This window comes from Lithobates pipiens, unplaced genomic scaffold (assembly GCF_037356315.1).
Source record: "Lithobates pipiens isolate NorthernLeopardFrog02 unplaced genomic scaffold, aLitPip1_a1.2 Scaffold_27, whole genome shotgun sequence".
Taxonomy (NCBI): Eukaryota; Metazoa; Chordata; class Amphibia; order Anura; family Ranidae; genus Lithobates; species Lithobates pipiens.
The window spans coordinates 144,212,316-144,237,075 of NW_027507788.1; the positions used below are offsets into that span (position 1 = coordinate 144,212,316).

At 43.9% G+C, this 24,760-nt stretch overlaps 1 protein-coding gene across 1 annotated transcript in view; it reads right to left on the minus strand.

Moving 5' to 3' along the window:
* The window catches only part of ACAP3 (ArfGAP with coiled-coil, ankyrin repeat and PH domains 3), a 279,280-nt gene that overhangs the window by 76,460 nt on the left and 178,060 nt on the right, over positions 1–24,760 (minus strand). Inside the window, exons 5-10 of the mRNA XM_077457605.1 lie at positions 21,893–21,951; positions 17,578–17,761; positions 14,116–14,160; positions 9,364–9,459; positions 8,671–8,745; positions 5,503–5,514 (exon numbers count right to left, since the gene is read on the minus strand). Coding sequence (XP_077313731.1) covers positions 5,503–5,514; positions 8,671–8,745; positions 9,364–9,459; positions 14,116–14,160; positions 17,578–17,761; positions 21,893–21,951 — 471 coding nt within the window. The remainder of the gene's footprint in view (positions 1–5,502; positions 5,515–8,670; positions 8,746–9,363; positions 9,460–14,115; positions 14,161–17,577; positions 17,762–21,892; positions 21,952–24,760) is intronic.

The window sequence follows — 24,760 nt, forward strand, 5'->3', positions numbered from 1 at the left end:
TGCATCCTTACCAGTGCCCAGCAAATGCATCCTTACCAGTGCCCAGCAAATGCATCCTTACCAGTGCCCAGCAAATGCATCCTTACCAGTGCCCAGCAAATGCATCCTTACCAGTGCCCAGCAAATGCATCCTTACCAGTGCCCAGCAAATGCATGCTTATCCAAAAATACATGCACATGTAGAGTTGATTTTTTTCAAAAAAATCTGGTATAATTGAAACCTCTGATATTGTGTTTTTCTTTTAAGACAAAAGCTGTTAATTAGTTTGGACAACTGTACGAGTTGTTTTTTCTAAACTAAAACCTCGGTATTAAGGTTTAATTGCAGTGTTAGCACTTTGAAATAAATAAGATTGTTTTGTGTTGCAGTTTGGGCACTCGGGCTCTAAAAGATTCGCCATCACTGTCTTAGACAGACCTCGATGAGTACTGCCTGGTGACCTTCGACCCTTTATCCAAGCTCTCCTAAATACATAGGTGTCCACAGGCATTACACATGTGTTTACTATTCATTACCTTGCAAAGCTTTCAGGAGGATCATGTTCATGGCCTGAACACTTGTAAAACTGATGATTAATGAACCACTATGATAAACAAAAGACAGATGGGCCATGAACTCTGCATATTGTTCAATTAGGCCATCCAGCTTCTCAACTTTTTTTCAGTCAAGGCACCCTTTAAAAATTATGGACAGTCTTGAGGCACCCTTTAAAAATTATAACCAGTCTCGGGGCACCCCGTTCTAAAATGTAAAAACAATTTTAGTAGTTTTACATAACGCACAACATCCACAAGTCCAAGTAGTACACCCAACGTTAGAGGTGATTTATTCTTCCAAAGCAAATATAAATTTTGCAAACTGGTACTGACTAGTATTCCAATGTTTCTCTTCTTCAGTTTTTCTCCATCACCCAGCTAATGTGACCCCAGTGCTGACGGAGACAGGCAGGGGACGGGCAAGCAAGGATGCTACGCAGACAACCAACATTCTCCTGATCAACTGATGATGCCATTGGTTGGTAAGATTCCAGCTGCTAGAAGGTTGTAATGGTGCACAATGAAAACCTATGATTTAGCGCAACTAAAAAGGCAGCCTTCATCCACACGCCAGCTTGTATACAAGTTTTGGGCAATTTTTGGGCATTTTGCCAAGGCACCCCTAAATAAACCTCAAGATAACCTTGTTGAAAAAAGGCTGCCTTAAAGTGAATGTAAACCCTCACATATACATAGTGAAGTGAACAGCCTTTAATGATACACAGGAATTAAACAAATTTCCTTACATAAATTTTACATGTATATCTGCTGTCTTCAGCTTTATATACTGTTTAGAAAGTTCAGATCCTGTTAGGAGATTTTCTCTTCCTGTTCAAAACTGCGGTGAAGTCTGGGCATATAGCCATGACCGCTGATTGGAGGAAAGGCATTTAGTTGAATTGTTCAGCTCGCTGGCAATCTATTTATAGGATCCTCCCCAATACAAAACTCAGGTTGCTTTTAACATATGTGATGGAGAGCTTGTCAGGAGTTATCAGGCTGATAACAGAAGAACAGAGCAGGAGACAGATATGAGCCATAGTGCTTTGAAGAAAGATAAGAAAACACTGCAGATATATGTGCCCAGCTCAAATTTCAAATATCAGGGTTACAGCCACTTTAAACCAACAGGCAGTTAAAGTGGACCTTGTACTTCATGCAGGTTCTGTTTATTCAGGGTGGTCCATTTTTTCCTTTAAGGGCTTACTTACACTTGCTTTGGGTTCAACACACATTAACGCACCTCTCCGCTCCCTTCCATGTATTCTCGATTTTTATTCCTTCTCTTACTCCTTACTCAATGCTGGGGGGAGTTCTGATCAGCCACCTTAGGTGCTTCTGATCAAGGTCATCTGCTCATCTGAGAACTGTAGTGGGGACTTTTACTATAATCACAGGTAGCGTTACTCACTGTGTCTCTGGCTTCACTGTGTCTCTGATTTGTGGTGTTTTGTAGCAGTGACACCTATGCCGAAATCAGGAGATAGGGTCTCCTCCAGCCCCTCCCACTTCACATTCCTCACCAGTCAGCTGACCTCTAGTCTCTGCCCCCAGCCATGTCGTGAACTGAATGGGCAGCTGTGAAGAGGCTGAGTGGGCGATCGTGGGCTCCAGGGACAGCCCTGCTGGGTGGCTGCAAAAAGGCTGGGAGAGCGTTGTGGGATTCGGGAACAGCCCAGGATTTGGTGACCCCTGACAAATCTTCATTCTGCCCCCAAGGGGGTCCCGACCCCCAGGTTGAGAACCACTGCTCTAGATTTAATCAAAACTATGGAACAGGAGGGCCCACCTAAATAATCCACTCAATTTGTTAAAAATCAGACAGGCACTTGCACTACATAGCTGATGGTAGATCGAAGGGAGATTAGACTTTCCATAAAGTAGGTGGAAATAAAACAAGAGGTGGTATAGTAACCAGGGAGGCGTGGTCCAGAGTGGTAAGCCACACCTATTGGGAGATGATCTATAGGAGGTGATGGAAGTGAGAGATAAACACATTGGGATGGCTTGAGTAGAAAAGACATTAGAAAAGGCTTTCATTTATTATGAAAAGTGAAATTCTGCCTGAAGAAGTGATCTCAGCCTTAAATGTCTACTAAAGACCCCACAAGAAAATCCTGTTGTTCTAAATTTGCAAGCTCCTACAGGCAGGGCCCTCCTAACCCTATTGTATTAAATCATATTATAACTGTATTGTCTTTATTTTGCAAAGCACTGCGCAAATTGTTGGTACTTTACAGCATAAACCCTTTATAATAATAATAGTGTTACTGATTACTTTCATGGTGAATTACCGTATATACTCGAGTATAGGCCGACCCGAATATAAGCCGAGGCCCCCAATTTACCCCCAAAAAAACTGGCAAACTTATTGACTCGTGTATAAGCCGAGGGTAAGACATGCCTGTCCATCCCTGTGTGTGTGTCCGTCCATCCCTGTGTGTCCGTCCATCCCTGTGTGTCCGTCCATCCATCCCTGTGTGTGTGTGTGTCCATCCATCCATCCATCCCTGTGTGTGTGTGTCTCCATCCATCCATCCCTGTGTGTGTGTGTCTCCATCCATCCATCCATCCCTGTGTGTGTGTATCCATCCGTGTGTGTGTGTGTGTGTGTGTGTGTGTGTGTGTGTGTGTGTGTGTGTGTGTGTGTGTGTGTGTGTGTGTGTGTGTGTGTGTGTGTGTGTGTGTGTGTGTGTGTCCAGCCTACCTGTGTCCCGAGCCTTTGTCCCGAGCCTCCGTCCCGTGCCTTGCCTCCTTGCCTCCGTGCCTCGCCGCCGTGCCTTGCCTCCGTCCCGTCCCGTCCCGTCCCGTCCCGTGCCGTGCCTTGCCTTGCCTCCGTCCCGTGCCCTCTTCGTCGGCGCCTCGGCGGCCATTGTAAAATTCAAAAGCTGCGCCGCCGCCTTCGCCTGTGATAGGCGGAACACTGAATTTCCCAGCAGCCTGTGTTCCGCCTATCACGTACATCGTATCATCCTCGTCCGTAGTACGAGGATGATACGATGTCCGTGATAGGCGGAACACAGGCTGCTGGGAAATTCAGTGTTCCGCCTATCACAGGCGAAGGCGGAGCCGGAGGCGCGGCTTTTGAATTATAGAATGGCCGCTGTCTGTCTGCTCGACACGCTGATCGAGCGGGCAGACAGCGATGACTCGAGTATAAGCCGAGGGGGGCACTTTCAGCCTCAAAAAAGAGGCTGAAAATCTCGGCTTATACTCGAGTATATACGGTATAAGCGGCCTCTACTCAAGTTGTTGCAGAAAAACCTCAGCACTGATACCACTGATGCCGCGTACACACGATCGGACTATCCGGTGGACTAACCGCCGGAATTTGCAGCGGAGGTCTGCCGGACTTTCCGAACGAGCGGACCTGCCCACACACGACCGGACTTCTCCGGTGGACTAAGTCCGGCGGACAATCCACCGGACTTTTGAAATTAACGGACTTGCCCACACGGACAAAATTCCATTCATTTTGAACGCGGCTCCAGGTAGACAGGATTAGTGCAGGAAGTCAATGTCGCCTGCCTCTATCGGTGAGATTGACACCTCGCTAGCCCCTTCACCTGGTATGGAGTTAAAGGGGAAGCCCTAGGCTGAAAAAAGTTGTGGGGGTCCCCTCCAAAGTCCATATCACACCCTTATCCGAGCACGCAGCCTGGCCGGTCAGGAAAGGGGGTGGGGACGAGCGCCCTCTCTGGTTCTTCTTGCTAGCTTTTACTGGCGGTGGCCCAGTCTTCTGTCGCCACCGCTTTCTTCTTCTCTTCAAGACTCCCGAAGTCGGAAGAAGAAAAGAAGGCGACAGAAGACCGGGCCACCACTAGTAAAAGAGCTATAAGAAGATAGCGGAGGCCCGGCAAGAAGAAGTCAGAAGAAGACCTCCGGACGGCGGCGACGAAGAAGAAAGCCGGGCTCCTCCGCTAGTAAAAGAGTAGAAGATAGCGGAGGAGTCCGGCGAGAAGACCCCCCAAGACGGAAGGAGAGAAGACCACCGGAGCTGTCCAATAAATTATTTTAGAAACTTGTGTTGTTTTTTATTTACACTTTTTTCACCATGTGAATGGGTAGGAGCACATGGTACCCCATACTTATTCACATAGGGTGGGGGGCCCCCTTATTAAAGGGGGCTTCCGGATTCCGATAAGCCCACCGCGCGCAGACCCCCGACAACCTACGGCCAGGGTTGTCGGGAAGAGGCCCTTGGCCTCATCAACATGGGGACAAGGTGCTTTGGGGTGCGCAGGGCCCCCCTTTCCCCAAAGCACCTCCCCATGTTGAGGGCACGCGGCCTGGTACAGCTCGGGGGGGGGGGGGGGGGGTGCTCGCTCATCTCCACCCCTTTTCCTGACCGGCCAGGCTACGTGCTCGGATGAGGGTCTGATATGGACTTTGGGGGGACCCCCACGCCGTTTTTTTGGCGTAGGGCTTCCCCTTTAAGTCCATACCAGGTGACGGGGCCAGCGAGGTGTCAATCTCGCCGATTAAGGCAGCGACATTGACTTCCTTCACTAGTCCCATCTACCTGGATTCACATTCAAAACGAACAGACTTTTCTCCGTGTGTGGGAAAGTCCGTTCATTTCAAAAGTCCGGTGGAGTAGTACACAGACGGGCGGATTGTCCGCCGGACTGCCGAGTCCAGCGGACAATTAGGAGTCAAAACTTCTTTCTAAGTCCGCTGGACTTTTGGGAAAACCACCGGACCAAGTCTGCCGGATAGTCCGATCGTGTGTACGGGGCATCAGAGACACAAGAGGCCAGAGGATGATGCTATCCACTGATGCGAATTCAAAATCAATGAATATATAAAATAATCAGATTCTTCACAGAGAATAGGAGATTAAATCTGACAGGTTCCTTATGGGTACATTCTTCCTTTTTGCTACATTTTTTGCTTTCTACATTTTTTTGTAAACAGGAATATTTTTGGGTGGTATAGGTTTTTAATAGGAAATAAAACACTCACCTGTAGGAGGGTCTGGACATCGTAGATTGATCAGCAAAGTTGTTGAAAGAAAGAGTAAAAAAAAAAAATGAATATGTGTTACTCATAGATTTCAACTAACAGAGCAACCACCAGTACAATTTACACTTCTCACTATATAAAAAAGTACCATCCCATGTGCGAATTTAAAAACATAATATCCAAACTTGAACTTTCAATGTCTGAAACAGGTATACCCAAGCTGGTAGATCTATGCCAACAGCTCATATTAAGGCACCAATAAAAAGCATACATTATGCAATGAATACAGTCGTCTATATGTCTTTCAGGTTCTGCTGGCTCTGACTGCCTACATACTGTACATTAAAAGGCATGTATCTGATACGTCATAGTGGAACTCCTGCCAAAGCCTCTTTTAGCTTTGAATGGAGATGGGAAGTAAGGGTTTCAGTCCTCTGTATTTATACCATTGAGAGTGTCCCCATTTGGGGTAATTCCTTCCTGTCCACATAAAACCCAGGGCACTGATGTGAGCTATACCCCTGTTAGGAGTGACTTCTCCACATTCCTGAAGCATTTACTGGTGCTGCCGGATTTGACACCATCTGCTAATGGAATATCTACAAACATTTTAGGGAGGGAAAGCAGAAATAAACCTTATAACAAGCATGCCCTAATGGTCATCAGGCAGAAAGTAAGAAAAATTGTCCCCACCAAGGTCACAGACACACAGACAGCAATAACAACCTAATAAGACGATCAAACCTTTCCCCACTATATCCTTTGGCTAACGTTGAACAAAAAGTGAGCCGCCTCCCTACTATATGGGTAAGCTTCAGTCGTGGATCAATAATCGCCCCCCCCCCCCCCTAGTAAGAATGAACATAAGTTATTGATTCGTTTTCCTCTTAGACTGTACTATTCCTCACAGATGTCAATACATGTCCATGCCATTAAAGGCAGACAGTACTACAGAATATAGCAGGGGTCATTGTTTTGCAAGTAACGATGCCAAGATATAATATTATAGTGAGAATGGGTGTAATCTTGAATACAATGAAACTAGGCACAATGAAAAGACCATTTCAGGAGCACTGGATTTTACATGCTGCTATTATCTATAGTGTGAAAATTGGATGAGCTTCTCCAAGCAGGATACATAATTACACCAACAGCACTAAAACAGTAACAAAAACAGAACACCGTCAAAATCACCTTCACCTTCAGTTCTCAAACAAATTATGTTTAAGAAATACTTATTTGAAGTTGCAGCTGTAATGTATGATAATCAGAAATATTAATTTAGGTGCCCATTCACACAACCCTCAGCAGTTTACTGTCTCGGGAGTTGTACATTCCCGACTGCACAGCCATGCCGCAGGGGTCGGTGTGATGTTCCTTTTTTTTTACTTTATGAGAAGTGTACAAAGTGACAGTTCATTTATTTTGACCCGTTAGAAATGCGTAGAACGCCGCTCTTAAGCACCGAGATCTCTCCTCTGGTGATCCACATTAAAATGGCTGCCAGGGTCTCTAGTACACATCCAAAAGTTCATGTCCCTGCACAATCATGTTGCAAATTATAGTGCAGCTCTTAAACACAGAGAAACACCAAGTTCTGGTGTGAACATGACATAGAAAACTATTGTTTTCTGTATGTCATAGCAGTTACCTGCATTTATTTATGAGGAAAAATGCAGGTAAGACTTCTTTCACACCACACCGCCCATAGCGTCGTTGGTAAAACGCCGCTATTTTACCGCGGCGCATTTCGGCCGCTAGCGGGGCGCTTTTACCCCCGCTAGCGGCCGAGAAAGGGTTTAAACCGCCAGCCATACGCCGCAATAGCAGCGTTTTGCTGGCAGAATTACAGCGCTACCCCATCGATTTCAGTGGGGAGCAGCGGTGGAGGAGCAGTGGAGGAGCGGTAAACACACCGCTCCAAAAAAGCTGCTGACAGGACTTTTCCCTGACATCCTGCCAGCGCACCGCTGTAGTGTGAAAGCCCTCGGGCTTTCACACTACAGACAATGACCCCAGCTGAAAGGGGTCTAACTCTACACAGTGTGAACAAGCCTTCAGGCTGCATTCACACCTGAGCGTTTTCAGCTCGTAAAACGCCAGAAAAAAAAGCTCAACAAGCAAATCCCATTAATTTCAATTGCACCTGTTCACATCTGAGCATTTTGCTACCTGAAGCAAAAGGCCTGAAGCTCAAAAAAAGTACATGAGCTTCTTTTTAGGCAGATTACAGGCGTTTTTCTGCTTTTTACATTGGTGACCTTTTGACCTGTATAAAATCACGGTAAATATGTGTAACTTTCTGCCTGAAAAAAATACACTCAGGTGTGAATGCAGCATAAAGGGAATGTATAGTACAAGTATATCCAAATAGAGATGCGAGTTGTCCTGTGGACAGATTCTTCCCCCTAAGCTGTGGATCTCTGCAGCTCCTCCAGTTACCATGGCTTTTTTGGCTGCTTCTCTGATGAATGCTCTCCTTGCCTGGCCTGTCAGTTTAGGTGGCTGGTCATGTCTTGGTAAATTTGCAGTTGTGCCATACACTCTTTACATTTTCATATGATGGATTGAACAGTGCTCGTGAGATGTTCAAAGCTTGGGATATTTTTTTTTATGACCTAACTCTGCTTTAAACTTTTCCACAGCTTTATCCCTGACTTGTCTGGTGTGTTCCTTGACCTTCATGATGCTGTTTGTTCATGAAGGTTCTCTAACAAACCTCTGAGGGCTTCACAGAACAGCTGTATTTATACTGATATTAAATTACCCAAAGGTGGACTCTATTTACGAATAAGGTGACTTCTGAAGGCAATTGGTTTCACTAGATTTTAGTTAGGGGTATCCGATTAAAGGGGGCTGAATACAAATGCACGCCACACTTTTCACATATTTATTTGTAAAATATTTTGAAAACCATTTATCATTTTCCTTCCACTTAACAATTATGTGCCACTTTGTGTTGGTCTATCACATAAAATCCCAATAAAATACATTTACGTTTTTGGTTGTAACATGACAAAATGTGGAAAATGTCAAGGGGTATGAATACTTTTTCAAGGCACTGTAGTGTATACAGATTTTCAGTAAACTACAATGTGTACAGAAGTTCAAGGCTTTGCCAGATTTACCGATTTCAAAGGCATGCAAGCTGTAGAATACTGAACTCACCCTTTGCTGTATTGTTGCATGCTTGTGCTCCATTTCTCGCTTCTCTACAGCCGAGTCGATGACTAATTGGTCCAGCTATAAAAGAAAGAAGAAATCGTTATTATCTCATATTTGAGATTTATGAAGAATATCCTTAAAAAACCCATCACTAGGAATACAACGTACAGTACCCATGGAATTGTTTTAATTATCAGTATTCCTGAATATGTAATGTTTTCAAGACTAACATTCTATGCAGGACTCATTGCGTACTAAATTATAGAAGTCAACAGCAACCAATCAAAATGTATTTGTATTGGTTTGTTTCAGCAGAGGGGATTAGAATGGGTTTCTATAGGGTACTCCAGCTCAAACTTTTTATACTGGATAGAGTGGGAAAGGATTATATTGCTCTCTATGATCCTTTTGAACACATTTGGGAAGAGGAGGGATGTGATGAAGCCTGCATGTCGGTATTTGCCTAGGCAAGTTTTGGGGGATTCAGAGACGGGAATTGGAATATAAACAGCTGTATGGACAGGCATTATGGTGCCCATTTATACGCACAGATTACATTTTATGCTCTGATTGGTAGCCCTAGATTAGATTTAAAAAGATAAAGAAAAAAAAAAAAGTCTAAAAAACAAAGGGCAGAGAATGCATGATGTTGATCAGTTAGAATATGGCATAGTCCACATACAAAGACACGCATACCTCTGAAGCCAGCTTCTTCATGTATGGATTCAGTTCATTTAATAAAGTGTAGCCTTGTTGAAAGAAGATGTACTGGGCATGCATGAATGATAGCATCTGTGGACAGTAAAGAAGAATAAAGGATTCAATCTTTTGTACTACCTGCAATATTCGCAAATATACAATCAATTATTCAACATAACAATAATTTCAATTAAAGCCCAAATTAAGTCTTCCACATCTTTCCTTTTTATAGTGATGTACTTATACTCGTTTTTGTTACGAAATGCCTTAAAATCGCATGTCACTTGAGTGGTTTCCTGCCTCACTGCAGTGCTCTGTTCTGGCATAGCCAAGTAACAATCACAATAGTCAGAAAGACTTGACTAGGCCTGTAAGCCCTAGTACACACGGTCGGACATTCCGACAACAAAATCCTTCGGATTTTGCCCAAAACTAGTGGTGCATACACACAGTCGGACAAAGTTGTCGGAAAATCTGATCGTTCGTAACGTGATGACGTAATTTCGTTACGACGGGACTACGTTCAGGCTAGTAGCCAATAGCTTTGGTCTAGGAATTTTATCGGACCATGCGTGGCACTTTGTCCAATCGGAATTCTCTACAAACAATCGGACAAAGTCCAATCGGATCATGGAAAGCCCAGCTCTAAAACTTGGTCCATCGATATTCCGATCGGACATTTTCCATCGGAATATCTGACCGTGTGTACAAAGGCTTATGTTACCAGATGCAGAAGGTCTAGAGCAGGCCATACAGGAGTCTTTTTTTTTTTTTCATTCAATCAGAAGTGAATGATTCCCCCATCCATACAGTCCATGAGGATGGAGGAACCCCTCCCGCTGTCCTATTGTATTTTGACAGTGTGGAGTCTTCCCCACCATCAGTATACACTTATCAGAACGGGCCTGCGATAGCCGGTGGGGCTGATCAAGAGAAACATTTTCAACAGGCTGGTTGCACACAATTTGATCGATAGATCTCATGTTGCCCCATTGCTGATGTCAGTGGAAGGAATAGTGTGTCATTGTCGGTGTCAGGATGAGCAATATCGCCTCATATCAGTGGGAGGAACAGTGACCCAAGGGCAAGCAAAGGGCCACATTCGGCTCGCAGGCCAGAGTTTGGAGCACTGCTTTGAATTATCAAATCTATGATGCCAGGATCATAAAATTGTTCACTTTCAGGGTACTAATCACACAGTTATTGCACAGCTTTACCATCGACAAACACTGCAAGAGTTTGCATGGACTGCCATACATTTGGAGCTTCATAAATGGCTGAATTTGGATGTTAAAAACACTTTAGTTGAAGTGCAAGATCAGTGATGTGCAAAAATATTTTTTTTTTCAACTTTATGAATCCGTTTCTAAGCATGAGCACGCTTTAACCACTTAAGCCCCGGACCATTTTGCTGGCTTAAGACCAGAGCACTTTTTGCAATTCGGCACTGTGACGCTTTAACTGTCAATTGCGCGGTCATGCGACATGGTTCCCAAACAAAATTGACACCTTTTTTTTCCCCACAAATAGAGCTTTCTTTTGGTGGTATTTGATCACCTCTGCGGTTTTTATTTTTTGCGCCATAAACAAAAAGAGAGCGTCAATTTTGAAAAAAAAAAAACGCATTATTTTTAACTTTTTGCTATAATAAATATCCCCAAAAAATATATAAAAAAAAGTATTTTTTTCCTCAGTTTAGGCCGATACGTATTCTTCTACATATTTTTGGTAAATAAAAAAAAAATTGCAATAAGCGATTGTTGATTGGTTGGTGCAAAAGTTATAGCGTTTACAAAATAGTTTTATGGCATTTTTATTAATAATTTTTTTTTACTAGTAATGGCGGTGATGAGCGATTTTTATTGGGACTGCGACATTATGGCAGACACATCGGACATTTTTGGGACCATTGTCATTTATACAGCAATCAGTGCTATACAAATGCACTAATTCCTGTGTAAATGGCACTGGCAGTGAAGGGGTTAACCAGCGGTTGGCAGTGTAGGGGTTAAGTGTATCCTAGGGGCGTGTTTCTAACTGTGGGGGGGCATGGCTGTGATTTACAGATCACTGATCTCTGCTCCAATCACAGGGAGCAGAGATCAGTGTCACTTGTTGCTAGGCAGAACGGGGAGGTGCCGTTTACATCGGCATCTCCCCGTTCTCCCTCCCCATGAGACGATCGCGGGTATCCTTCGCGGTGGTCGAGTCCGCGGGACCCTCGGTCGGACACAAGTGATGGCACGGTGGCAATTTTAAATGGACATACCTGTACGCGCTATTCTGCCGACGTACATCGTCGTGTGCCGGTCGGGAAGCGGTTAAGGAGTTGTAAAGGCAGAAGGTTTTTTAACTTAAGGCATTCTATGGCTTACAACAAAAAACCTGTGTGTAGCAGCCTCCACAGCACCCCCTTATTACTTACCTGAGCCCCATCTCTCTCCAGCGATGCCCATGAATGTCTAAGCCGGCCGGGACACTCCTCCTGACTGGCTGAGACACCTGCGGCTGTTGAAGTCAGTCAGCCAATCAGGGGAGAGAGGGGGCGGGACAGGGCTCCGTGTCTGAATGGAGCTATGACTCGGCTCCAGTGCCCCCATAGGAAGCTCTTGACTGTGGGGGCACTCGATAAGAAGGAGGGGCCAGAAGCAGCAAAGAGGGACCCTAGAAGAGGAGGATCCAACTGCACTGAAGAGGTAAGTATAACATGTTTGTTATTTATTTTATTGTTTTAAACAGCCTTTACAATCAGTTTAAACCATGGTAGCATTGTATGCACTACTAGAAAAGGTAGGAGAATTCTTATCAAACACAGGACCTGTAAAATAAAACGAGTTTAAGGGGAAGGGGATACAAAAATTAAAGTAGAAGTTCACCCCAATACTCTAAATCTACTGGCATCCACAATATAAGACTAACCTATTTGGCCCCATAAAGAAAAAAATTGCTATATATACCTTTTTTGAAGCTGCTTTGGTCCAGTCCCATGCTGGGCTGTCAGCGGCAGTTTCTTTGTGGAGGGGGGTACAGAGGAGGCAGCCGACAACAGAAGCCCCACAGTAACTCTATGGGTGAAGTCACTTCCTAGCTATTGCCGGCTGTCTCTTCTGCAGAGCTTCCACTGCTGGAGCCCGGACCAGAGCAGCTTCAGAAAAGATATGTATAGTGATTTCATCTTTACAGGGCTACACAGGTTAGTCTTAGATTGTTGATGCCAGTAGATTTAGAGATTTTAGTATTAGGGTGAACTTCCACTTTAAAGGCCAAAGGGGAGTTTCCTTTAAATAATTTCTTTGTATGATGGGAGCAGGTCTAGCAGGTACAGGGACAGGGTCTAGTAGGTCAATATCAGACATAACATTATCGCTCCCTCTGTGGTCCCTCTCTAGGTATTTTTAATTTGTTTTGCCTGTTTGCATGCTTTGTTAGCCTTAATACCAGAAAAGGCCAACAAATAAAAAAGAGAATCTAACAAAATGAAAAACAGAGGTGATGGACCAGAGAACTATCTGAATTATTAACATTCTACCTAGAGGCATGCGGCAGAAGCATAGTAAGGTTAACAAGTCAGCACAAGGACACAATGTAAGAAGCTAAAAATAAATCCAACCTCCATAAAAAAGGAAATGACCTGTGGGAATAAACCAGAATCTTCTACAAACACAGACATTGGGTATATAGAAAATATGGACAGAGATAAGCTATTAGAAGTCTCTGATTACAGATATGAAGGAAAGGGTCTTTTGAACATGGACTGTGCTACATTTTATCATCAGGACAGTAATGGAAGGCATGGAACTCATGAAGCACATACCATCTTTCCAGAATGCTTAGCAGTACAAAAAGACACTATGCTATTTCAAGATACTGGTCATACATTAAAACGGACACTGTTATATTGTCCATTAAGGCCAAGGTAACAGCATGTCTATAAAGATGTAGCATTTCTCCAATCACTAGGCCTGTGCACTATCACGTGACCAGAGGAGTGTCTGACACCAGCTGACACCCTGGATTTTTATGACAGCTAAAGCAAAGGTAGGAGCTGCAAAGAGGGCTGGTAAGGTCTACAGGCTTCACGAGAACCTAGCAGGTGAACCAACCCCATGATGCCCATATATAATTGCAATTCCGGTTTTGTGTGGTGTATACATATCTGGTACAGAGCTGACCTAAAGCCACTAAATAATAGGATCAGACATACATGAAGTTTGCATTTTATACTGGTCTTCCTAATGGGACCTTTCTTATAAAAAAAATAAAAATAAAAAAAAAAAACACCACAAGCTAGCAGAGCTGGACCATCCACAAGGCAACCTAGGCATGAGCCTAGGGCCCCATGGATCTCTAGGGGGCCCAGCTACAAGCTTCATGCTCCTGCAATAAACCAGGGAGAGTGCAGTTAGGCAGGTGCACAGCTTTGCCTGTCACTTCAAAAAGGAGTATGCAGTTGTAGTGAACTGGTGTCTAATGCCTACCGGCCCCTTCCACCATTTAATTTCTGTTTGTTGCATAGAGTGGCACAGAGAATCCAAAATAAAGTATGTACGGTAATCAATGTGGAAAGGTTATATTTAAAAATTACATTTGCATGTTGAAAGAAGGGGAGAAAGGAACCAGAGAAGGCAAACTATAAGCAGAACATCAGTGTTGATCCGACTTTGCAGGCAAGTCTGCTTCCTGCAATGATCACCAGACTGATGGCTGTGTTGCATAAAGGAAAATGAAATGAATTCCATCAATACTCACAGCATCCAGAATTTCAAACTTCTTTTTGGCTTGTAAGACATTGATCTAGATAAAAGAAGCAGACAAGATTTCATATTGCAGTTACCAGCAGGTTAAATCAATGTATGGTGTCGCATAAGAACAACACAACTATCACAGCAGGTGTGCTTCATATTGCAGTTATGTCACCAGTTCTACTTAACCAATAGGTTAGATACTAATTAGGGTCACACAATGGCTGCATATGTGGCATGCGTCACAAACATGTGTTTGATGCATGAGCCCCAGGGACAACGAGGGCTGCTATACAGTGAGAGAAAAAAGTATTTGATCCCCTGCTGATTTTTGTAAGTTTGTCCACTGACAAAGAAATGATGAGTCTATAATATTAATGGTAGGTTTATTTCAACAGTGAGAGACAAAATAACAACAAAAATATCCAGAAAAATGTATTTCAAAAGAGTTCTAAATAGATGCTGTCCAAGGATGTCAGGGACAAGACTGTAGACCTACACAAGGCTGGAATGGGCTACAAGACCTTCGCCAAGCAACTTGCTGAGAGGGTGACAACAGTTGACGCGATTATTTGCAAATGGAAGAAACACAAAATAAATGTCAATCTCCCTCGGTCTGGGATGCAAGATCTCACCTCGTGGAGGTTCAATGATCATGAGAACGGTGAGGAATCAGCCCAGAACTACATGGGAGAATCTTGTTAATAATATCAAGGCAGCTGGGACCATTGTCACCAATAAAACAAATAACACACAACACCGTGAAGGACTGAAATCCTGTAATGACCTCAATGTCCCCCTGCTCAAGAAAGCACATGTACAGGCCCATCTGAAGTTTGTTAATGAACATCTGAATTATTCAGAAGAGAACTGGGTGAAAGTGTTGTGGTCAGATGAGACCAAAATCAAACTCTTTGGCATCAACTCAACTCGCTGTGTTTGGAGGAGGAATGCTGCCTATGCTTTGGGGGTGTTTTTCTGTCAAGGGTACAGGACAATTTCCCTGCAACAAAAGGGATGATGGACGGGGCCATGTATCGTCAAATCTTGGGTGGAAGCCTCCTTCCCTCAGCCAGAGCATTTAAAATGGGTCATGGATAGGTATTCCAGCATGACAAGGACTCAAAATACACAGCCAAGGCAACAAAGGAGTGGCTCAAAAAAAAGCACATTAAGGTCCTGGAGAGGCCTAGCCAGTCTCCAGACCTTAATCTCATAGAAAATATGTTGAGGGAGCTGAAGACTCGAGTTACCAAACGTCAGCCTCAAAACCTTAATGACTTTGAGAAGATCTGCAAAGAGGAGTGGGACAAAATCCCTCCTGAGATGTGTGCAAACCTGATGGCCAACTAAAAGAAACGTCTGACCTCTAATTGCCAACAAGGGTTTTGCCACCAAGTACTAAGCCATGTTTTGCGAAGGGGTCAAATACTTATTTCACTCATTCACAATGCAAAACAATTAATAACTTTTTTGAAATGTGTTTTTCTGGAATGTTTTTGTTGTTATTATGTCTCTCACTGTTCAAATAGACTGACCATCAACATTATAGACTGATCATTTCTTTGTCAGGGGGGCAAACGTACAAAATCAGCAGGGGATCAAAAACTTTTTTTCCCTCACTGTATTAATATCAAATTAGTGGTTTGTGATGGCCAACATTCCTCCAGTATACTACCTAGCCTGACTATTTTTGTATAGAAGCCAGATTCAGCCTATATTTGCTTTATCTTGTGGACACTGCCTGTTTTTGTGATAGGATCAGAGGCACTGTGCAGGTCAGGTGTCCTATATTAAAAAGGTACCTCTGCCAGAGCAAGGTACTTATTTTTTATGTTTGCATAGTGGTCCACAGTATATGGTGTTACCTTACATTAATCAGTACATCATCAATATTCTAGCATTAAAAGTGGAACTAATTTCCGACTCCTCTCACACTCCTTAGGCTCTCACATAGCCTATGGCAAACTTCAATTAGCATCCAACAGTTCATAGTATGATTTAGCAAAGATCCTGCATATTACTGCTACAATCTCTATACTGGTTATATTCCCACTCTTGTAATGCCAGGAACTTACTGTGTTCTGTCTATGTTCATTTATCTGCTGAGATAACTAATAAAACTGTTATTTGAAAACAAAATAATAATAGTGGAACTAAAAACACTGATTTATTAGTTTAATAGTTTCCCCCATCAAACGTCTGGTCTCCTTGGCAACTGCAGATCAAACAGAGGCAAAGATGACATGATGTAGGTCTACTTGCTTGATAACAACTGATTAAGGAGACCCTTTCAAGAACAATCTTCCCATTTAAAATTTACCTGTAAAAGTCTCCATTGTGTTTAAAGCCGAGTCCCACCCAAAAATGGAACTTCTGCTGATCGGATTCCTCCCCCCCTCCGGTGTCACATTTGGCACCTTACAGAGGTTGGGGGAAGTAGATAACTGTATAATCCAGGTAATTGCTCTCACCTCCGGGCATAGATCACGCAGGCTCTGTGGTGATCTTTGCCATGTCTGGCTCCATCCCCCCCCCCCCCGCGCTGTCTTCTGGGAGACACACAGGTCCCAGACAGCAGGGACCAGTGAGGACGTGCAGTGCGACTTGCGCATGCGCAGTAGGGAACCAGGCTGTGAAGTCGCAAGGCTTCACTTCCTGATTCCCTTACCGATGATGGCAGTGCCTCCACCCAAGAGCTGAGGGACAGATGGGCTTCAGGTGAGGACATCGCGGGTGCCCTGGACAGGTAAGTGTCCAAATTAAACCCTGTATAATAATAAATATTTAAAAAGTCAGCAGCTGCAATATTTTAGCTACTGGCTTTTAAAAAAAAAAAATTATTTCACAGAACTCCGCTTTAAATCTAAAAGGCCCAAGACTGCTGCTGGGCACTGCCATCTTGGATGTGATGTCAGCAACCAAAACTTGTCACTTAGGTGTTTGGAGGTAAGGGGGGGGGGGGGATTAGCTGGGCCAGCACAGACAGTAATTAGACACTACCAGAAGAGGAGAGGGCTAAGATGTGGTGGGAGGGAGGAGAAACTTTGGCTGTAATAGGGACTACAGACTTACTGGAGTGGTCCAATTCCCTAGCAAAATGTAAAGGATCATTAAAAGCGAATAGAAATGTGAATGGAAGGAAAAATACTATTATAATTTAACATACTTGATTTTTCTGTTATTTTACTCTGGCATAGGGAAGTCTTCCAGGACTAAAATTCTTTGCAGCTCTGAGATTTTGTGTGATCAAATACCAAGAGTTGCAAACAAAATAGATTCTGAAAATGTAAAAAATGTGGATCATATCCTTTAGGGAAAAGCACCTTTCCAAATGTGCCCAACAAACACTGTGACAGGACTTGGATGTGTTTGCGCCCCCCCCCCAGGCCAAAGGCTTCCAGTCCTCAACTGCAGGTACATTTGTAAAGGTTCTTATAACTAATTAACAGAAATGAACAGCACTCACTTGTAGTACATAGTCTAGGGCGAGGTGACGGAAGCACTTTCTTGTAATTGTCAGGGTACCCGTAGCTTCTTCCACTTCATGTGGTTTATGGCGAGGGGCCTGAGCGTTTTTCACTAGTGCAATGTCCAGATCTTCCCGGACTTTGTCAAACTGCTTCTTTGACTCCTTGAATTTCCTCACATCTCTGAAATGAACACACAAAGCACAGATGAGCAAATGCAAACAGGCACAAAATGATCAATAGGTAACTTTTTGACTGGTTTATGGGGCAATGAAAGGAGTTCCTGCAGCAGCTTTCACCATCTTCATTCTGATATCAAGAACAATGATTACCGGGAATCACAGCAGCCAAAAAGGAGATCAACCTTTGCTAGACAAAAGTAGTGTTGTCATTTTTTTTTGCAAGGTTCAGGGTTTTTTGGGTTGTCATCAGTAAAAAAATACTAGTTGCTGGTCATGTTGATACCCAAGTCATTAGTGCTTTTAGGACCAGCCATTGAAGGGTTGAAGTCCTCTAAAGAATGACAGGCAGGGAGACTTACATTTGCCCTCTGTAGTCCCGGGACCTACTGACTTTTGTTATGGGACTAGCCTAATGGACTGAAGCAGTGCACATGGGCTTCAGTAGGAAGGAATGCTCAGCTAGATCACACAGATTTTCCAACAAGTTGGGAACCTCTGGTAGCCATGAGCACTTCTGATGGTTGCAAGCAAAAGTTCCTGTCCTCTAGGTTACTCAAAAAACCCTGGTCCTCATCCAAGTATTGTATTGGGTGTTAAATCCAAACCTGAGTTATGGCTGACATAAAGCCCAGGCTTAATATGCAAGCAAATAATTCTGACTTGACTTGCTGCATACTTGTTACATGTAACTCATTTGAACACTGAGAAACTAAAAACAGCATCTTCAGACAGAGGCCGGTCCAAAGCCTAGTATTCCTCCCATGACAGATTTGCATAAATAGAGAAATGCAACCTTAAATGACAATGTGCAATGCGTGGTTACTGAAAGCAACCAATGAGAAATTCAGCAAGTCAGATCAGTTGAAGAGAAATATGTAAGCTTTTAAAAATAAAGGCTCCAGGGCCATAAGCATTAAACCTGGCTTCAGTACCTGGTAAGTCACTGACCTAGCTACCTAGATCAACAACACAGGACAGCAGGTCAGTCGTCTATAACTTCACTGGCTATGTGCTTGTTCTAAATGAATGAAACACCTAGGGAGTGAAATCAGGATGGCAGCCCCAGAGTCTGCACCTTTGAAGAAAAGTTATCAATGGCGGCTCACTTCTTGCGATCCTCACAAGTTCACCTTAAAAAGACCCTATCAGTCTTTAAAAAATCCTAATGGCATTCCCCTACAAAAGAAGAGCTCCTATACTCCCCTACCTGTGGCCTGTGTCTCCTATGTTCTCTCCTGAGCATTCAACAATTTGGGGGCCTGTGTACCCACTTGTGGCTCTGGCCTCTGACCCCCTACATCACTGCTGCATCCTGAAGTGACATAGTGGTCAGAAACGCTCCGTAGCAAGGGACAAAGGGCACTTGATCCTTCCAGAAGTGTTTAATGCTGAAGAATATTATGGAGGCTGCAGCATTGGAACAGGGCAAAGGTGGGAGACGCAGGCTGCCCGAGAGAGAGGCAAGCAGCATACCTTGCCGAAGTCCTAGTTCAGATCTACGAATCTTCATGGCTGCCTTTCCTTGGGCACAGAAACTAAAGTAAAAGGTCCCTGCACCTCTTTATAAAACATGGCTGCAGGTAAACCACATAATGCAGTGTGGTTCCCAGTGTGTGAGGGTGTCATTAGAATTAAAAGTAGCCCCACTCATCTTCTAAACGGCAATGCATTTTTTCTGCAGATGCAAGATGGCATGCGATTACACTCCTCTCCGCATCCCACACTAGTGTGAACCTAGCCTAATGCAGGAGAGTGCTATTAGATTTTTTTTTTGGGAGATTTACAAGGGTCTCCTTTAGGGATGATTTCAGGTACCACTCTTTGTACACAGCCATTGCACTATGCATTTCCTTATTATATAGGCTAGATATTTCTAGTGTTATAAAAGCTAGTCCTTCAAATATGTTTCCTTTTTAGGCTTAGTGTCCCTTTACCTATGGTTCGTGGCCAAATGCGTGTGTGAGAGGATGCTCTGGTGAGAGCTCCGTGTCCTTGACCCGCTAGTCTAAACTGTAGATGTTAGTGAATGCTTAAAACTGTATATCGGTATGTATTGAAATGCTGTGACTTATAATTACGGTGTCAGATTTTCCCATTTATAACATGATCAGAAGGAAATGGTGCAGAATGAGCAGGGCTATGATCTAGCCGTGGAAGTCTGATCTGAGAGTAGCTCAGGACAGGAAGGAGGAAAAGTAAATATGGAGGATGTCGAGATCCTTTACGTGCCCCTCCCCCAAGCACACAGGGCTTCTGCTTCTGACAGATTCTCACTTAATTACCCGTTACTATGGAAACTGTCTCCCTCGGCCTGCCAGCGAAGCTGCTACACTTGTGGCCTACATACATCGATTGCACTGCTGAACCCAGGCAGAGTCTACCTCTGCTCTCCTCGATAAAGCCTCAGAACTTCCAGTGACGTCTGGATTACGCAGCGCTGCCTAGGAGGATATCGTCTCCAAATACACCTGTTATTTGTATGTCACTCTCACCATTCACCGTACATAGACACATTTCATTTTTATCACACATGGTTGCTACAAGCAACACAGACAAGTCTTCGTATTACAATAAGTGATGTTTTTAAATTTGCAGCTGTAGCGAATGACATCACAGCCGGGGCGGGGCACCCCCTTCCCGGAAATAGGAAATGTCATACATGTACGTGAACCAGTGCAGTGGGGCTACCCTGCCGCAGTATAAGTGTGGTGGGTGGTCCTGAAGCAGTTAAAATAGCTGATGGTCTGACATGAAGGTCCTTGTTCAGGCACTAACTTTTTTTAGAGCGACAACACTTTGCCCTGGTCTCTAAACTGTTCTTCTGCATTCTCAGCCTGTCACATGGGCTTCTGATGGAGGATAGAAGTGGTCGTGTTGAGGCCCAATGCTCAAAGCTGAAGTCTGGATGTCATCTTTATTTGGATTGTTACATTGGTCCAGCTGGCATCAGTGAACGCATGTCTCACTGGGGAAGGTGAACATCACTGTACTAGTCGTATGAAGATCCTCCGATTTGCTGAAGGTTTTCATCTTTGCACCAGGCATTATTTAAAGTGGAACTAAACAAAACTAATACAAATTTGCCGCTCTTTATTGCAAAAGAGACATGCTATAACAAACACTTACCAGCTTGCTCGCAGTCTTCTACTGAATGAAGACAGAGGTGCGCATGAGCAGCTCCGCATGCATTTCCATCACACTCTGGCTGTACAAGATTGATGGACTCCTGTGTAGGATGATGTAATTCCCAGAACAGTCAAACAAGAGTATGTGGGCCCCACGAGTAGCAGTTTTGCTGGCACCCAGAAGTAATCGGGGAGAAGGTGGCAATGGCTCGTGAGAAATGTAACTGCTGCATCGGGATCAGATTTTTTTCTGACGGATTTTGGCCCAAACTTGTCTTGCATACACACGGTCGCACAAAGTTGTTGGAAAATCTGATCGTTCTGAATGCGGTGACGTACAACACGTACGACGGGACTATAACTGGGCTAGTAGCCAATAGCTTTCATCTCGGAATTTATTCTGAGCATGCGTGGCACTTTGTCCGTCAGAATTGTCTACACACGATCAGAATTTAAACGATCTTATTTTGTTGTCGGAAAATTTTAGATCCAGCTCTCAAACTTTGTGTGTCGTAAATTCAGACGGAAAAAGTCTGATGGAGCCCACACATGATCGGATTTTCCGACAACACGATCCAATTCCACATTTTCCGTCGGAGAGTCCGACCATGTGCACAGGGCATTAGTGCTCCAGATTGTGGCAACTACATATTATAGAGGCATATGCTTTGTTCATATTTCATGTTTGAGGTTTACAACCACTTCGATTCTGTAGCAGATATTTTTTTATCATGGGCCCACGCTGGACTTTACATCTTCTGGTGTAAAATATCATCAAAGTACACAAACACAAAACAGAGAAATACTTCTTATACAAGACAGCTATATAGATCCTATATTGTAAGCTCTAACAAGCAGGGCCCTCTGATTCCTTCTGTAATGTATTGCAACAGTACGGTCTGCTCTCATGTTGTAAAGCGCTGCGCAAACTGTTGCCACTATATAAATCCTGAATAATAATATTATAGTGTTACAGTACAGTGATAATACAGTAAAAAATGACTCACTCTTTTACAAAACTATGAAGCTGCTGTCGCACCGACCGCTGAGCCTGATCAAAAAGGATCTAAAAGAGAAAATAGATGCATTACACAGAGCATGCATAAATCCTGTACGAGTTAATAAGTAACATAACAAAATGACAATACCATAGCATAGTGACACTAAACTCTGGTTTACAAAGAAAGCATTCTATTCCACTATGTATTCTTTATGCACAAATTCCTTTATTTTGCTCTCAATCCCCTGCAACTTCCTTTGTCTTTGCTGCTGTGACCTGACTTCTTGTTAGAGGGTGACTACGTACATTCTCCATGGTCCCCTTCAGTGGTAGCCCATCCATTAGGAGAGCCTGGGCGCGGTCCCCTCTCTCCAGCCACCCCCTATATGCAGTGGATAGATTCATGCATAGCATTAATCTATCCACGGCTGCCCCCTATTCATGTGTCCGGCCCCTTTTGGGTCACCAGGCAAATGAATTACAGCAGCCAGGTTTTTTTTTTTTTAAGAACCTGATTAGAGCCAGAGGCTCTAATAGGTTTAAAAATAGGGTGGACTCAGGATGCAGAGAATTGCATCTGTAGCCCACCCAGGTGTGTTGCAGCAGTGAATGAAAATTCTCCTGGCCAATCAGGAAGTGGGTATGAAACCTGTTTCCTGATTGGCCAAAACGTCGGGTGATCCTATTGGACGCCTAGCACTGGGAGGAGCAGAGAGGAGAGGAGACACCACGGAAGCTGCTCCAGGAGAGGACACCGGAGCAGCTTTCTCCCGAGCCCGCCACCCTGGAAGATGGCCACATCCGACTGCTGATCTCACCATCCAGGGTAAGGAGAGCGGGTGGTAATTTGCTGACGGAGGACGTTACAAGGAGGCAGAAAAACTGTGTAAGAAACGATTTAATTAAAAATGGATTCCAGGACCATTATGTAGGGAACGTGTATGGATTTGTAATGGAGAATAAGGATATTGTATAGTGTCCCTTTAAAGCCAAACTCCACACCAAAAAACTTTCATTTAAATACGGGATATTCCTCAATAACCACAAAGGATATAAATTACTGTAACTTACTGTAAAAGTAGCAATGACATTATCACTGTGTTGTACATAGTCTGTGCAGGGATCAGAGCTGTGGGAGGGATCAAGCAAGCTCCACCCACTACAGGCTGCCTGCAGAAAACTATGTTGTCATCTTACAACAGGACGTTCGATTTTTACTGAATTTCTAGCAAATCAATAAGTATTTTCTATACTTGTACATTTCTGAGGAGCTAAAAACAAAAGGAAATGTGTGTCCTGCAGAAATACTTTATACTAAATAGGATGTCTTTATTTTACCCAGGCATACACTTTAAGCCTACAGCTTGTATTACTTTCACTACTGTGTGTGATTTTTTTAATTTATTTTTTTCAAACATTTAAAAACGAAATGTTTGATTTACTAGAGGTTTTAACACATAGGTCTGTTTAATTTTCTGCAAGCAGGTTCTATCTATATTTTCCTCAAAATATTCTCAACTCTCGGCTTGGGGCATTTTAGGAGTTTTCTGTTGAAGAAAGCAGAAAACTGGGTCACTTCAGGTGAATGTTTAACCACTTCAATGCCGGGCACTTTCACCCCTTCCTGCCCAAGCCAATTTTTAGCTTTCAGCGCTGTCGCACTTTTATAATTTTGTTCGGACAAATAGAGCTTTCTTTTGGTGGTATTTGATCACTGCTGGAGTTTTTATTTTTTGCGCAACAAATAATAAAAGACCCCAAATTTCTAAAAATTAGGTGCCACCTATGATGGGCCCTGATAGCTGGCACTGGTATGGATCACTGATGGGCATTGATAGGTGGCACTGATGGCCAAACATAGGCACTGAAAGGCTGCACTGATGGGCTTATGAGTGGCACTGATAGGTGGCACAGATGAGCATGGATGGGCACTGATTGACACTGATGTGTGGCACTGCTGGGCATCACTGAGGAGGAGACATCTGACAGGCATTCATAGTGGGCACTGACTGGCACCATTTGTGGGCTGATTGGCATATTTTAGGGCACTGTGCGGCATCCCTGGTGGCCATACCTGCTCATCAATGTGTGGTGGGTGCCCTGGTGGTCCAGTGTGGGCATCCATGGGAGGGGGGGGGGGGCGCTGCGCTGATAACCTGACCCTGCCTGTCAGACGTGAGTGAGGAAAAGCCGATAAATGGCTCTTCCTGTTTACACTGTGATCAGCCGCGATTGGACACGGCTGATCACGGGGCAAAGAGCCTCCGTCAGAGGCTCTTTACTGAGATGGGTGTAGTGGTGTGTCAGACTGAAACGCTGCACCACCAATCGCTGCGCTGCGCAGGGCACATGCCGGCAGTTATCCTGCTAGATGTTATATGATGCCCAGTCAGGATAACTGAACCACCGCCCGGTCGTCATTTTGCTATAAGCCCGGGTGGGAGCTGTTTAAAGGGTAACTCCACTTTCACGGGGGAAAAAATATAGCAAATAAAGAAAAAATAATATAGTGTATACAATTGCGACAAAAGTGATACTGTAATTGAATGTTATTAAAAATAACCATTTCAATCTATCCCTCCGCCTCTGATCGATGCTGGCGCTGTCTACAGGACAGGGGTACCCTATTTCATATATATTGGGCTTGCCCTTTGATAGCCCCATTCTGGACATCAACCCAACAGCTCCTTGGCCGGGTATTTGAGGTGCCTATCCCGTTTACGCCCAAGTTTTATCTCTTTGGCCTGTCCCAACCGCGGATGGCTAAGCCGTCCCGGCAGCTCCTGCGGCATATCCTTACTGCAGCCCGTTGTCTAATAGCCCTTAACTGGAAGAGTCGACTGGCCCCATCTATGGAGGCCCTCTACTCCAGGAT